The following is a 15,246-nucleotide window of genomic DNA, read 5'->3' on the forward strand; positions in this document are numbered from 1 at the left end:
TGCATCCAGTGGTCTAGGATTTCCTGTATTCCCTGCTTCAGAAACGTGCAGTAATTGATACACACCATGGCTCAAGGAGATAACAGAATCACAGAATCATTTGAGTTGGAAGGGACCATTAAAGGTTATCTAGTCCAACTCCCTACAATGAACAGATTCATGGTACATGAAGTTACATGGCATTCCTTTCATCTCCTCTATATGAAACACTACATGGTAGCATTTGTTTGAGGGAAAATACTACAGTTTTGTTAAAAATAAGTACATAGCTTTTCCTCATAATCTCTTAGCACGTGAAGGAAGTTTAGCCTGTGACTATTGAGAAGGTAAGAGAGATGCTAAAGACAAGAAATGCATGTTGAAAAGAATGTGACTACTAAAGCACTGTTTAAAAGGATGGTGCCATTTGGGGCAGTTTCTTCCTCTTCTGTTTTGGTTTCACTCTTTGTGATGAATTCCTTATGTATTCAGCCTTTTCAGTCCTTAATTTCTAAGCACTGCTTTATTCTTTATGTCTCTCCCAGAATAAAATGGCTTTGGTCATGTAGCCTTTTATTTATTGTCCCAACAGTGCAGTAATGAAAATAGAGCTTGCATATTGAAGTGATCCCCATGCATTAAGATACTTTATACAAACAGCTGTGGAGCTTATGGAGAAACAAACCTGCCTACGGCAGCTGGAGAGAGCAAGAATCTAGAGAGCATCCCTTTTGTCTGAACAGATGTAAGTCACACACAAATGGTCTGTACCCACTCTGGGTGGCAGCATCTCACTGGCATGTAGAGTCAGATCTTTGGGCACAGAAATTGTTCTGTTCAATCCACTGACTCACATGCGTGAAGTTAATAAGATAAGAAATGACAGGCATAGGGTTGTGTCGGGCAGAAACTCCCACATGCTCCTTTCTAATTCCACTGCTCCTCTCTACGTGCATTGCCCAGCTGCCCAGGCATGCTGACAAAGGATTAAAAACAACAACAGACATGAAAAAAATGATACCCTTGAAAAAGAAAGAGAACACAAACAGAAACTTAAGGTAAGAGAAATATTTATTTAAATTTGCACAATAACGAGCTTATACTGAACAAATTCAATCAAGAAATAATAGTAAGTGCAGTAAAACAAGGAAATATTGATGACTTTTCCCATCAGAAAACATTAAGAAGCCATGCCTGTGCATTACGGTTTTTGTTTTTAGTTTTTTTTTTCAGTGTTTTTTATTTGTTTATTTTTTGTTTGTTTTTACAACAGCTTGTATCTTTTTTTTTTCAGCGCATATACTGTACATATCACATCTTAGCTGCTATGTTCTCCTGAAGGCTTCATCCTTTTAATCAAACATCTGCTATATTCTGCAGTGAACATTCAAACACATCTGTGAAGAACCAATTATGCTTAGGTAAAAATCTCTGCATCTGGGCAAGTGTTGGACTCTCAAAGCTTTGGAAGACCCTCTAAGAGCTCCTGGTTGACTTTGAATCTTGACATCACTATATATAGCATTGCAATGTGTCACTTTATACTCACCTAATATCCTGCATAATGAAGTCAGACAAATAGCCAGAACATTTGGGTCTGACCTCATTCAGAGGCTTACACATCTGAGCTTGTCTTGAGTCCCATAATTTCATTCTGATTAAAAAATCTGAGTTCATCACATTTCTGCACTTTAGATGGACAAGAACAATTCAATTTTAGTTTTAATTTTGTACAATTTTTGGTCTAATGGTCTTTTGTGACAAAAATTCTTTAACCAGAAACTGCTTGTGAGAGATGGTTGTTGGTATCACAGTTCCTGAAGGCACTGTGGATCCACTGAGCAACAGACGTGGCCGTTCTAAAGGAAGAACAGAGAATTGGAACATTTAGCATCTTGTACGAGCTCAGTCAATTTAACAGTCTCAGCCATTTGAAAACTCCTATCAGATTTTAAGGTATAGTGTAAAATACAGAGGAGTACAAATTTTGATTATATTCATGAAATTGTTGTTGTGTGCTTCTGATGTCTAAGGGAATAGGTTACAATAATTCTTTTAATTGCTTGGTTTTCTGTGGTCTATATCCCAAAGCTACAACAGTCAAGCTGAAAGGAGCTAGAACCAGCAGAAGAAACACTCCTCCTATAAAGGTATCAGGCATTTGCCCAAGTAACAAAGCTGTTGAACGAGGCAGGGCAGCTGGGAGTTTTATTTAGATTAGACAGAAGGGAATCTGGGTTTTATTCAGCATTGAATGTTTCAATTTGATTCTTCCTGGCTGCAACACCAGCAAATATTAATCCATACCGTTTTTCCTGATAGCCCGGACATTTTTCTAAAAATATTTGAAATTAAGGGTACCTATTACTTATGGACATGATTAAGCTATGAAGATTTTTTTCCTACTTTTCTGCTACTTTCTTCAATTGAGTCTTACAGTGCAAATAAAATTCACATTATTTTTAAATTGTTCCTAATATATTTAGTTGACTAAACTGCCAGGAATAATTAAAGACGAAGGTCTGAATCATTTGAATATTTTCTTTCCCCTGTTACAGAAGGTTAGATAATCCTGCTGTTCACCTTCTTGTGATTTGAAATGGTTTTGTGGCTAATTCTGCTTTAGCTGATGCCAAGCTTTCTGAATTCTTAAAGGATTTGTGTAAACCTATTTTGCTATAGCTTGGTTAGAGAGGCTTAGCCTCGAGCTTTGACCTTCAGTGTGATTCTCTGCACGAAAAGAATGAGGAGACACAGGGCAAACAAGAGAACTATACAAATTGGGTATAGCATTAACCTGATCTGGAGGAGAGAGGTTCTTGTGTGCAAAACTACAATATGAAAATGCTACCACTACAAAGAGATAGTGAATTTCAAGAAGACAATTGCTCAGAAGAGAGGGGGCCAAAGTGCTATATCTTCATTGTTAAGCAGATTCTCGTCCAAGCTGTTTTTAAATCTAAGGGTCTGGTAGAGTATATGTTCTACATATTCACAATGCAGCAATATATTTTATTAGACTATCTATGTGTTTACATGGAATAGAAATTAGTCCATGCTTAAAGATTCAGTCTTTGCTGAGACTCAGAGTAAAGGGCAGAGGGGAGCAACACGCTGTTGGCCACCCCTAGAAATGGTATGTTGTTTCTGCATTGTCACTGATAAGTGCTACAACAAGAACGCGTTTCCTTGCACTTAATCTTAACTGTGTTTTACATAAGAATGATGCATAATATTTTGTTTTACAGATAGGGAAAATGAGGTCAGAAAACTTCAAGAAAGCCACCCAAGCCCAAACTGGTATGTCATAGGATTACAGTTTCTCATTCCCTCTTTTTTTTTTCTTTCTAAAAATTCCATTTTTTTCCCTAAGTTTCATTTCTCCAAAAGTATCTCCTAGCACTGGAATTGCTATATTCCACCAGCTGCAGTTCTCACTAATATGGGTTTGTACACATAAACCTGTTTCAAGATCCTCTGAACAGCATCTGGCTTTCTAACCATTAGCCACTGTCAGATCACAGCACTTCCTCCGAACCACCCACCCGTTCTGACATTAAGACAAATGTCCAAATGTTCTCACTTGGCACATACTACTACCATAGTAAAAGAACCTCCTCCCAACAATAGCAACTGCTGCTTCATGCAGCATAATGTCAGAAAAGTAGTGGAGGAAGGTGTTGCTTGACACCTTCTGCTCCATAATCAGTTACTCCCCACTTCTCTCAAAGGAGGTGTTGAAGTCAAATTATTTTTATGTGCAATTTTCTAAGTAGTTAATGGTACCAGGTACTAGAGTTTGGGAAGTCTCTTCCTTGGATAGGACAAAAGATAAAGACCTTGATGAATTTCAATAAAAATTAAAGATATCTGGATGAATCCTGCTGTCTCTCCCTCCTTGTCTACTGTGGGATCACTCTTTTTCATTCTTCAGTATTGGTACTATTCACCATATAGGGTCTATTTTTAATGGAAAAACTAATTTTAACATCTTTTTCTCTCACAGCTTTAGTTCACACCAGCCATAAAAGAAATTCTCTCAATAGCTTCCTTTGACTACAGAAACTACTAAATATTCCCTACATTGTGTAGATTCCTACTAGTAATTTTAAAGGAAGAAAGCTATAGAACTGTGTGACTAGTCCCATCATTCTCAAATGCAATTATTATTCTCAAAGAACCAATCAAATCATTCTGATAACTCTGTAGCATCACACAGAATGCATTTCTTGAAGTTAACCTTACATATCTATTTGTTTCTTTATATATTTCCCAGATAGCATACAGCTGTACAGTAAGAACCACAAGCAAGCTTGAACTGAGCTGTTATGAAAAAGCCAAGCTCTGTGACTTGCGTGCAGCCCACTGCAGCGTAGATTGTTGTTCTACATCTCATAGAATCACAGAATCACAGAATTGTAGGGGTTGGAAGGGACCTCTAGAGATCATTGAGACCAAATCCCCTGCCAAAGCAGGTTCCCTACACCAGGTAGGGAACAGGTAGGCGTCCAGTTGAGACTTGAATATCTCCAGAGAAGGAGACTCACTACTAGAAGGAGACTGACCTACTAGTACATTAAAGCATCATTCCAGCACATGCAAAAATGAAGTTAGCAAAACTGAACATTTTTACTGCAATATCCTCTGCTTTTAAACAAGTGCAGACATCAACTGACTGGACTCAATGCATTAATATTTATATGCACAGAACAAGCTAGAAAAGCAGCATCTCAGCTTAATTTTTATGCTCCTTACCTTACATTGGCAGAGTGTGCACTCTGTGCCATGCTTTATCCAAGAAGACCCAGTGAAGCGAACCACATTGGTTTCATCCAGGCAGGTTTTAGTGATGTCATTACGGATGGTGTCTGCTTGGCAGGGGTCAGCGACACAGCGTGGGCAGCACTCGTTCTCAGGGAGGACACTGAACTCACAGTCCACCTCTGGGCATGGCAAGGGCCAACAGTCAACCTCTCCTTGCTGTTTAAAAATATTATGAGAACAAGGGAAAATTATTAGCTGTTTCCCTGCCCATTTCTCTGATTCAACGTTACGTTTGTTCACTGGCTAGTTTTTTTCTATCTGGTCCTATTCAGAAGACAGTGTGGAGAACACTAGCATTTATTGCCTGTGGGAGACAAAGCAAGCTGGTTGCTTTCTCTGCTTGCTACTGGGTAAGTCCATTAGACTCTGCACCAAGCTGCAGCTGAAACTTCTCCATGGACCTCGTGAAATACAGAATATGGACCTGTCCTTGAGATGTCCTACTTGTATGAGAGACAGAAACAATAACAGGTCTCACTATAAAAGTGCTTTGAAGTCTCCATTTCCTCAGTTCTTACTTCTATTGAGATTCCTGCCCAGGAAAAAGATGATAAGCTTTAGTTTCCAGTATAACCCCTCAACTGTTCAGCTCAGGGTAAAGTTAAATCTTATATGTTCCAAGCTTACGGCTTGACTAAGGGTGTTGACCTACCACCAACCCAATTGAACAGGGAACATCACAGCATTCTCAGTGGCTTCTACCCATTTTGGGGGTTATGAACTGATTACCTGGCTTCCAAACTTAATCACACTTTCTGCATGTTCCATGTCGGGTTCAGTACAGAGCATGAAAAATACAAAAGGGAAACTTGCTTGGGGCCAGCATGTTGTTGGGGAAGTTACTGTAAGCCTGTACACAGACCTTAAGAAGTCTGATTATTCACTTTAGTTACTAGAAGTTGGGTGAATTTTCATTCAATTCTGGAGAAGGGACAAAGTTTAAGATCTATCAGTCAAAGGGAAAAGTTCACTGATATCATTAACACTAGTTTGTTTTGGAGCAGATCTGTCCCTGACCTCCAACTTATTCAGCTCATCCTAACAAAGACTGTCAAGATTTGAGGGCGGATGAAGAAAATAGCATTTCTCCCAAGGAAAGAAGTGTATTCACAAAAGTGAACCTAATGCTTTGAGGATTATGAGTTCAATACCAGAACAATAGCTGAAAAAATCCCCAGAGGTTTGCCATATCTTCAATTTTACACCTCTTGTTGCAGAAACTATTGTTGAAGTTACTCCTTCACAGAATTCTCATCTGGATTAATTTTCTTCTCTTTTTGAATCACATGATAAAAAGAATGAAAGCAATCTTAAAACCAGTTACTGATCTTGATATTTTGATTTATTTTTTGTAGTGATGGACACGACAAGGAGTGGACAATACATTGTCACCTAAAAACCACCATGACAACAGAAAGAATATAAGCTTTAGTTACAGAAGTAGCATCTTGAATAAAGAGACATCTATTGAGATCCCAAACTGTCAGGAGTTTTTTGTTTTGTTTCTAAGACTTTTAATGAAACACCTGGGAATCTATTTCAGCAGTGGCAACACCGAAAGCAGTGTCTACTGAAATTGGTTTCTGGCTGTTATTCATGGTACACTGACAAGGGAAAGCTGAACTAGGCTTTACATTTGGAGATAACTTGTGATAAAAGCTAGTTGCTTTTATCTTGGGATTTTTTTCTGTCATGGCAATTCCCTGTATACCATCATGCAGTACAGGTTTGCTAAGACTATGAAAAATCTGCCCAGGAAAAAGATCACAAGCTTCAAAAGATATATTTTTTTCAAACCTTATTTCATTAATATGAAGAATGCATCAAGTCTTATTAATTTTTCTGTTACTGAAAATGTCTGAGTGAATAAACATGTTTTAGTCTATCAACATCTTTGAAATTATCAATTGTGATAATGAATACATATTTAGTATATCCTTATACAGCCTCATCAGCGTCTGAATGAGTGAAAACAGGAGTATTACTGCATAGGTGTCTACTCAAATGACCTACACTCTTTGCTAAAACAATCTTCGTGATTAAATAATTTATATTATGTCTATTATGTCCAAATACATTTTAGACTGAAACTTGACAATGCTGATAAATATCCATGAAAGTCAGATTTTGATTATACACATACTCCAGAGGGATCTAAATAGATGTTAATATATGAAAATGAATATTCAGAGATTAGCATATCTCACGTCCTTTTTTTCCTCCTGCTTATTCCTCTGTAATCAAGAGACTTACCAAGCAGCGACACTGCTGACAGTTTTGTATCCAAGAGTCACCACTGTTGTAGGAAAGCTCCCCACTTTGATGTAAACATTGACTACTGAGCCTTGGGTCACATTCAGGACAGCAAAATAGGTCAACAGTGGGATTTTCACAGTCACAGACCATTCGCCGGCACATCACGTATCCACTCTGTTGTTGGAAGACAGATACAGAGTGATGGCAGAAATCTGTTTGACTCCTACAATTCTTGCACCAAAATTTGATTTGTTGGCATGATTATAAACCACTACCAGCTTGTGCATTTTTCCACTATACAATACCTTTGTTGAAATACAATTCAGAGAGTTAGAAACCACAAAACACTCAGTAACGACCACAAAGTTCCCCTGTTGTCTTATATAAATCCTTCATACAATCAACTTTCAGACGATTCTAGCCTAAGGTGGTGAAACTCAAGCATGTCATTACCAAGGGTCAAACATTAATGGGTTGCATAAAGTTATATCATTTTTATATGGGCATGGCTTGAGTCATCTGCTAAACTTCTAGATCAGTTCCCTCTCTTTTATAATTATTCATGTAAAGATGATGATAGTGAGAAATTAAATTCATGCCAGTGAAAACTGAATTTCTGAAATGCTCAGGATTTTTTAGCAGTGTATTGGCTCTTCAATCTTCATTTGCATTTAGCTTGTGGGCTTCCTACAACAAACATCTGAGAAAGCTAAGCAGAGGCAGCACTGACCTCTATTTATAGCCATCTGCTGAAGATTCTGGTATCAGTCATCAACACCAGTATGTGCCTGGATAATTTCTTTGCAAGAAAATGCCATTACTCCCACCCAGAAAAGATAGGCAGCATCTCTGCTAAAAAAACAGTACTCTTCCCCTTCTGCCAGTATTATATGAGAAACTTCATGGAATCTCTGTTCATGCAGGTTGAAGGGAGAAGCTCTCCCCAAAGCCCTATAAAACTCCATTTCTGTGAAGCACCACACACAAATGAAAAGGCACGTAAGACAGGAATTTCACTTGAATCATATTATTTTTCCTGTCATCCCTTCCACCACTTTTGCAGAAGCAGCTGCTTTTATTTCAACTGACCTGGCATGAGCAGACAGAGCATCTGTCGTTCTCCAGCACCCAAATCTGACCATTGTGCTTGATTTTGTCTTCATGGATACAGTCTCCTGTGCAGTTCTTGCCATGTGGACATCGACAGTCATACCCACCATCCAAGTTAAAGCAAACAGTGTCATTGGCACAGCTATGCCTTCCAGTTGCACATTCATCAATGTCTGCAAAAACATGCCATGTAATACCTTTAGACCGCATTCAATTAACAAAAATGTTCCTGTGGCAGCCAATATAAATGATTCATGGTCATTAAAGCCTTTAGCTGAAAATTAATTTGCACTTCACCAGAACAGGAAAAAATAACTTAAAAGTTCACAAAAAATATTTTTAAAGTCACATCAACTCTAGAAACATCATATTTGGAGTCTTCCTATACATCTTCTCAAATGAAATACTGAGTAAGGTTGTTAGAATAAAGAAATCACAGAACAAAAAAAACATGCAGATCCCTAAAGAGCATTAGTTCGTGGCAACTATTCAATCAGATATTTTCAATAAAACAAGTAAAGCTGCAAAAACCTGTTTTCAAAACTTTTTGCAGGATCTGTCTAGCACATTTGAGTTCACTTGCTAAGAAGTTAATGTGAAAGGCGACATCTGACTTGTATGTCCATTTAGGTAAGAACTGCATCATTTATTAGAATGTACAAGCTAGAATGGTTTAATTATTCAAGTTGCAAAGACATCTATAGCCTTTCTGTCTAGCACAGAAAATAAAAAAATAGAAATGCCTCCAGTGAATAAAGATAATTGACTTCAAAACAAGCATATCACATAGACTTCAAGAGCACCTTTAAAGACTTAGTTCATCAGTGTACACTCAAAATTATTTTGCGTAGGCTAACTTGCAGCACAAACTGCCTTATATTTCAATAGTCTTTACAGAGCTTTTTCAGCTGTTCATCTGGAGGAAAACTATCTGGAAGAAAAAAAAAAAAAGACTTTGAAAAGTTGTGAAGTAAAATGCCATATGTGATAAAATGTGGAAAAACTAGAAAATTAAAGATCTATGGCAATGAAAAGTATCAATGCAGTGAGTTTTACTCCATATAAAATTTCACAGCAGTCTGGCCCAGGCTCTTAATTAAAGTTCATTAAAAAGTAGTATTGTGATATTTAGCTGTCAAACAAACTAGCAAAAGACAAAATTAGCAATATGATCACTCATATTTCTTTCAACATCAGTACAGAAACTTAATAAAACACTCAACTTTGGGTTCAAGAATGGAAATGAAAGCTCCAGTTCACCTCAAGCATATTCAGATAAAGAAAAATATAACTCGCTTATTTCAATTCCATGTGTGGGTGAAGTCAAACAAAAGTAAACAAGTCACTAACATGAATATGAATTGAGATGAAAAACAGCAGGGAAAATATTAGAATTCTGTTGTATAAATAAGCAGCGTTGTGGGTTTCCTTTAAATACACTGTGTAATAACAGTGCATCTCAAAAAACTGTTTTGCAAAATTACTCAGGCTTCCGGGAAGGATGAGGAAAATCTCATTTGAGAAGAACTAAAAAGAAATGAATTGTTCCTCTCTGAAAGAATATCAGCAAGAGGGGATGTACATAACAACAAAAAAAAATAATGAATACACAGAGAAAACATATTGAGAGCTTTTGTTCTCTATATAATTGAATGGGCAAGAAAGGGGACAGTAGATGAAAGAGGAAGACAACAAATTCAAGTCTGATAAAAGGAAATCGTTTTTCTATACCATGTATAAACAAACTATGAAATTCATTGCCACAGAATGTTGTTAAAAGGAAAACAAAAAGGTTACAAAACTAGTGACAATATTTAAATTAACAATGCTAGCAGATTTTGGAAATTATATTCCATTTATTCCGTTTATGGTGACCTCGTTTACATATCAAATTTACCCAGAATAAGCAAACCATCTCGGTTCTCCACATCTTCTACCTCACTCTCTTCTGATTTTTATGGAGTTGGATGTTGTCTCAGTAGGGCAGAAGACAGCCAGGATTGTGAACCCAATTGAGTGTGGTTGTGTGTATATGGAAAGGATCTGAAAAGCTGAAATGTCCCAGGTACTCAGACAGGGAAACCCATCCTTACTAACAGCAATGATACAGAATAAGCTGAAAAGATAGTTGGGTGGAGGCTGTGCATTCTCCAGAATGTTTTTAGACAAGTGGCTAAAAAGAATGCTTTAAGTGATGCTGGTCTATGCAGAGCAGAAGGATAGAAGAATTGTCCTTTTCTTCCTCTTTTTTTTTTTCTCTTAAATCCTTACAATTTGGCAATTGAAAATTAACATTTTCATAAGTACATTTCTATGTACTCATTCTAACTGGTTTTAAGGTATTCAGTGAAGAGAACAAACACAGATCCCATTTAAATGTCATGATTAACAGTGGGATTCTCTTAATCACCAAAGCCCCTTTTAATAAATTACTTTCAGACTCCTGTGTTCATTTGCTTAAAACACTCTTTTGTACAAAGCTTTCACAATGCAGTTGTCATAGATAAATAATATCACTGCCCAGCAAGCTGTACCTTAACTGAAAGCAGCCATATTTAGTGAGCTACTTGGAGCAAATTCAGCTGCCATGTAAATAAAAATAGTTCCTTTTAAACAACAAATGCTGACCCTACAAACACTGTATCTGCATTTGGCACTTACGTCCAAGATCCTTTCACAATCTGGCCATGGTAAGAGATTATTTTTTGCACCATTGTCTCAAAGCTTGCTGAGGAACACTGATGGACATGTCCTGGGCAAAGGTTGAAAAATCCTGTGTCTGAGGGACACAGATGGACAAGTCCAGGCAAGTCCCCGTCAAAGTTGGCAAAATCTTTTGACTGAAGATTTGCAGGCCAGGGGAAACGAGAGAGAGAGAGAGAGAGAGATAAGCCAGGCTGGAGAGAGAGATAAGGCAGGCCGGGAAGCAGTCCTTTGTGTGGGCTTATCTTGAGGAAGATGGCCTTCTCAGGGGGTACTGCACATGACTCTTACTCAAGTACCCAGGAATGCCACATTGGCAGAACAAGGATAAAAAAGGGACCAACAACCATGAGGATAGGTGTTTGATGCTTCACGACATGATGACTGCTTGCTGATGGATTAACTCCGCCTTCCCCCTCCCCTCTTTCCCTTATGCCTTTTTTTTTTTTTAATTTTCCTCACCTCTGCGTGGTCACTTATGCATCAATTTCAAGCAACCTTTGAGTTACCTGGTGGTATATGAATCCTTCTTTGTTTTTGGCTCAAAGCTTGCTTTCTGAGGCATTTCTAGCATCTGACTTATCTTGGAGATGAGAGGTGAGTGTTGCTGTGTGGCAATCAGCATCACTGTGTGGACAATTTTACATCTAAAAGCATTTCTCTGTAGCTGTTTGCATTTGGAAGAGAGTGTTCAGGACTGTTTACTGGCAGAAGATCTGGCCTGTGACTCCAGCTTGCTATGGGAGACTGGGGGATGATACCACTGTATCCTGTGAAGGCAAGATATAAGTTGGTGCCTCGTGCTCCCTCTTATCTGCTGGCAAGGCCCGGAAGACGAGAACAAAAGGAGTTCCTGCTGAGATACAAAAGCCAGAAGCTTCCACTCCAAAAGCAGCAGACTCAGCCACTTTGGACTTATAAATAAGTTTGTATTGCCATTGGGAAGTATCACTGTTGTCACAATTGTCACCCTTGTCAGTGTCGTCATCAACTGAAAAATAACACCCAATGACTCACCACTACTGAAGATCAATGACTGAACTACGAACCACGCTGGACCAATGATGGTGATTATCTCCCTCTTGCTTCCTACAAAGACTCCCTGCTTTTATTTCCTGTTTTCTCTATCGCCCATCTTCCCTTCCCTATCTCCCTAAGCGACTAGGATTTGTAATAAACTGGTCAGACCAACATTTGACCCATTGTGTCTTAATCTCGCCATTGGATATACATGTATCAAAGAACCTCCTCTCCCTCCTATAAATTGGAGCAGGACACCCATGAGGAAAAGGTTTATGAGGATCATTTTTCAACACGGAAATGGTAAGTGCACTGCTACGGTAAACAATTGACTCTGATATTAAACAGAGCTCATACAACACTGAACATTTATGAAAAATCCCAGAGTTGTGGGGTTTTTTTTCAGCTGTTTGATTCATGAAAATGAATGTTTGGATACTACCATTTAAATACCCCAGGTCATAGCGAAAGCTATTTCAGTTTTGATTGTAACCTAATCAAGAACAGCAATATGTTTACAGTGCAGCAAGAGAGACACAAACCTGCATGCATGAAATTCTCATCTGCTTTATTTACCTACATTTAACTTCAGTCATTATCTGCAAACGCACACAAAACATCCATACCAAGTAAAACATTTTTCAGCTTTTTTAATCTGAATTGACAGTGGATGGTGAGTGATGCTACTGACATTTTATTTACAGCAATAACCAACTTTCCAAATCCACAGCCATATGAACAGGGTACACTGGCTCTTGCCAGTCTGAAAAGGGTAGCAAAAGAACTACAGATTGCTTGGTTTTCTGCAAACCAGCTATAGAGTATGCTATTATCTGTCTTATATTGTGCTGGTGTTTCTTTGAGATTGTTGTTTGTTTTATTTTTGAAGAAACATACAACTCACTTCAGGCTATTTACAACACACTGCTTAGGAATCCAGCAGCTTGTTTGCTACAGCATTAGAAAATTTACTCTCAAAAGACTTGGAGGTTTGACTTAGAACAGAAAACGAAAAATATAACTAGCTATCCAGTGCTGAATTGAGGACTAGATCTAATTTGCAGCAGCACTGATCTGGAACATTTTTAGGGGTTTCCCTGAGTACAGCTTAATACGACAAAAGACTATAGTGGGTGGAGAAGTAATGATAAATGTAGGTTGCTCTGAAAGTAATGCCTCCTATTTATTTCCATGGAAACTGCAGAAGATACAAAGAGTATAAAGACGCTATTTGATAAATCAAATTCTCAGCTACAAAACACAGTTTTTTAAACATATTTGTCACTGTTAGCTATGCATTTTGGCCTGCGATGAACACGAGCCTGCATCCCATCCTCATAAAAATCTGTACCAGAGGAGGTGACTCAATGTCCCTGTCACCCACTGTAGGAGTGCACCATCCATTGCCTCACTATGCACACATCCACTGTTTGATCTCCATAAACATTCAGCAAGTGTCGATGGATGGCAGTGGGTGCCATTTTTTTCCACATGGATGAATTCAATGATACACCTTTGCTTTATCTTCACTCCTGTGTCAGATATCATTGCGTCAGACTGCCCCTCTGCTGCCTTCTGTAGCACAGCAACAAAATGTAATGGAATATTCAGGTTCAACGTTTACTGCCATACCACCAACATCCACCTCTGGTGGTGTGGGGCAACATAATAAGATGGAGGGTCTTACTTCTGGAGCAACTCTCCCACATTAAAGAAAGCTAAGAATTAATTGTGTCACAAGTAATTTGATGTCAAAACAGTTAAAATACTGGACTAAATTTATATAAAATGGTGACAGTACCTAGATTGACTAAACTCCATTTGTAATATCTGAGTGTGAGGGCAGAAAAGTCTATGAAAACAGAAATCTTGCCCCACGAGGCTGAGACCTATAATTAACAGATTTACAGACATTGCTTGGAACAAAAAGTCATAGAATGTTGCAGGAAAAAAGCAGTATTTGATTTGGCCATGAGCAGTGCGCAGATTCTGATTCAAAATGTCAGTAACAAACAGCTACTCTGTATTGATGACCACAATATATGCAATTTCTTAAAGGAATTTAAAAAGCCATGTGAATTCTCCGTCATAGTGCTTAGTTTCAAAAGTGGACTCATATTAAAATGCAAAAGTTTAAAGATAAATTAAATCTTCATATGATAAAAAAGAAGACTTCTTAGAAATGTATATTATAGATTCAGGTTATACCATACTAAGGCTTCAAAGAGGAATATAGTTGATATAATGTACTACTTTAATTTGAAAACTTGCTGAGCTCTTTTGTATGATGCATACTCTGAAAGGAACTATCTTGCTTGGAAGAAAAGGGATCAGTCAGTCACAACTTTATAGTGGGTTAATTAGTAAGTAATAAATGGCAACAATAAATGGTCAAGTTGTCATAAACAAAGGGTGTCCCATGAAAGTTCTCAAAGAATGTGTGCCAGAACATGTGCTGCCTAATATACTTAAAAGTCATCTGGAGCTATGAGTGAACAGTGAGATGAAAAATGTTGTTGTTAATAAAGTTAATAAAGTAAAAAAAATTGTCAGTGAATTTCTTGATTTCTTGATAGTGATTGAGTAAGTGATAATAAGAAATTCAATTGATGAAATTGATTATAAGACACATGGGGAAGTATCCTTACAAAAGTCAAATCAATCTTTCATATCTATAATGGAAAGTGATCTTGAAGCTACTGCAGAAAATGGTGGCACAATACTCTTCTGGGCAAAAAGCAATCCAAATATAATACTGATAACAACAGATGAGAAAATGTGCAATAAACTCACAAGGAACAAGAACAAGGCAGTATTAGAAGAAAAAAGAAACTGTGTACTTTGCTAGGCAGTGACAAAGGGCTCAGAGACATGCTCTGATGTAACTGATGGAAAGCTGCAGCTTTTCCCCTTCGGATGAGCCCTCCAGACTTAAATGTGTGGCATTCACGTTAAGACAAAAAAAAAAAAAAAATTTCCCCAGACATATCTTCATGGCAAAATCTCTCTGATATCAGTTTCATGTACGTAAAGAGAAGATGAACATCTCGATCACTGAGACATACACTGTTGAAAGATGGGTTGGGATGGTGGGCAGTTTATTTGCTCCAAAAGAGACTCGGTTACTTCAGCTCTGAGAGGAAACAGCCTCCTCAGCAGGGTGATAGTACAAGGATACCCGGATACTTTTTGCTTAAGGCAAAAAGAACCTTCTGAGCAGAAGGTTTGGCTTCTCTCCTTGTCTATCTCAAATAAATTTATTAACTGATGCAACCATTCTTCAAAGAGCAAGAATTATGAATAATTTATTTGTAACTTCATGCAAGCCAGCTGTCAGAGAGCTTAGCAGATGTG

The 15,246-nt window shown here is 37.9% G+C and overlaps 1 protein-coding gene across 1 annotated transcript in view; it reads right to left on the bottom strand.

Moving 5' to 3' along the window:
* Positions 1-1,032: 1,032 nt before the first annotated feature.
* NELL2 (neural EGFL like 2) overlaps positions 1,033-15,246 on the bottom strand; it is a 123,949-nt gene continuing 109,735 nt past the window's right edge. The window contains exons 15-18 of the mRNA XM_019611217.1: positions 8,149-8,342; positions 7,057-7,233; positions 4,735-4,959; positions 1,033-1,838 (exon numbers count right to left, since the gene is read on the bottom strand). Of these exons, the coding sequence (XP_019466762.1) occupies positions 1,788-1,838; positions 4,735-4,959; positions 7,057-7,233; positions 8,149-8,342 (647 nt within the window). The 3' untranslated portion in view covers positions 1,033-1,787. The remainder of the gene's footprint in view (positions 1,839-4,734; positions 4,960-7,056; positions 7,234-8,148; positions 8,343-15,246) is intronic.

This window comes from Meleagris gallopavo, chromosome 1 (assembly GCF_000146605.3).
Source record: "Meleagris gallopavo isolate NT-WF06-2002-E0010 breed Aviagen turkey brand Nicholas breeding stock chromosome 1, Turkey_5.1, whole genome shotgun sequence".
Taxonomy (NCBI): domain Eukaryota; kingdom Metazoa; phylum Chordata; class Aves; order Galliformes; family Phasianidae; genus Meleagris; species Meleagris gallopavo.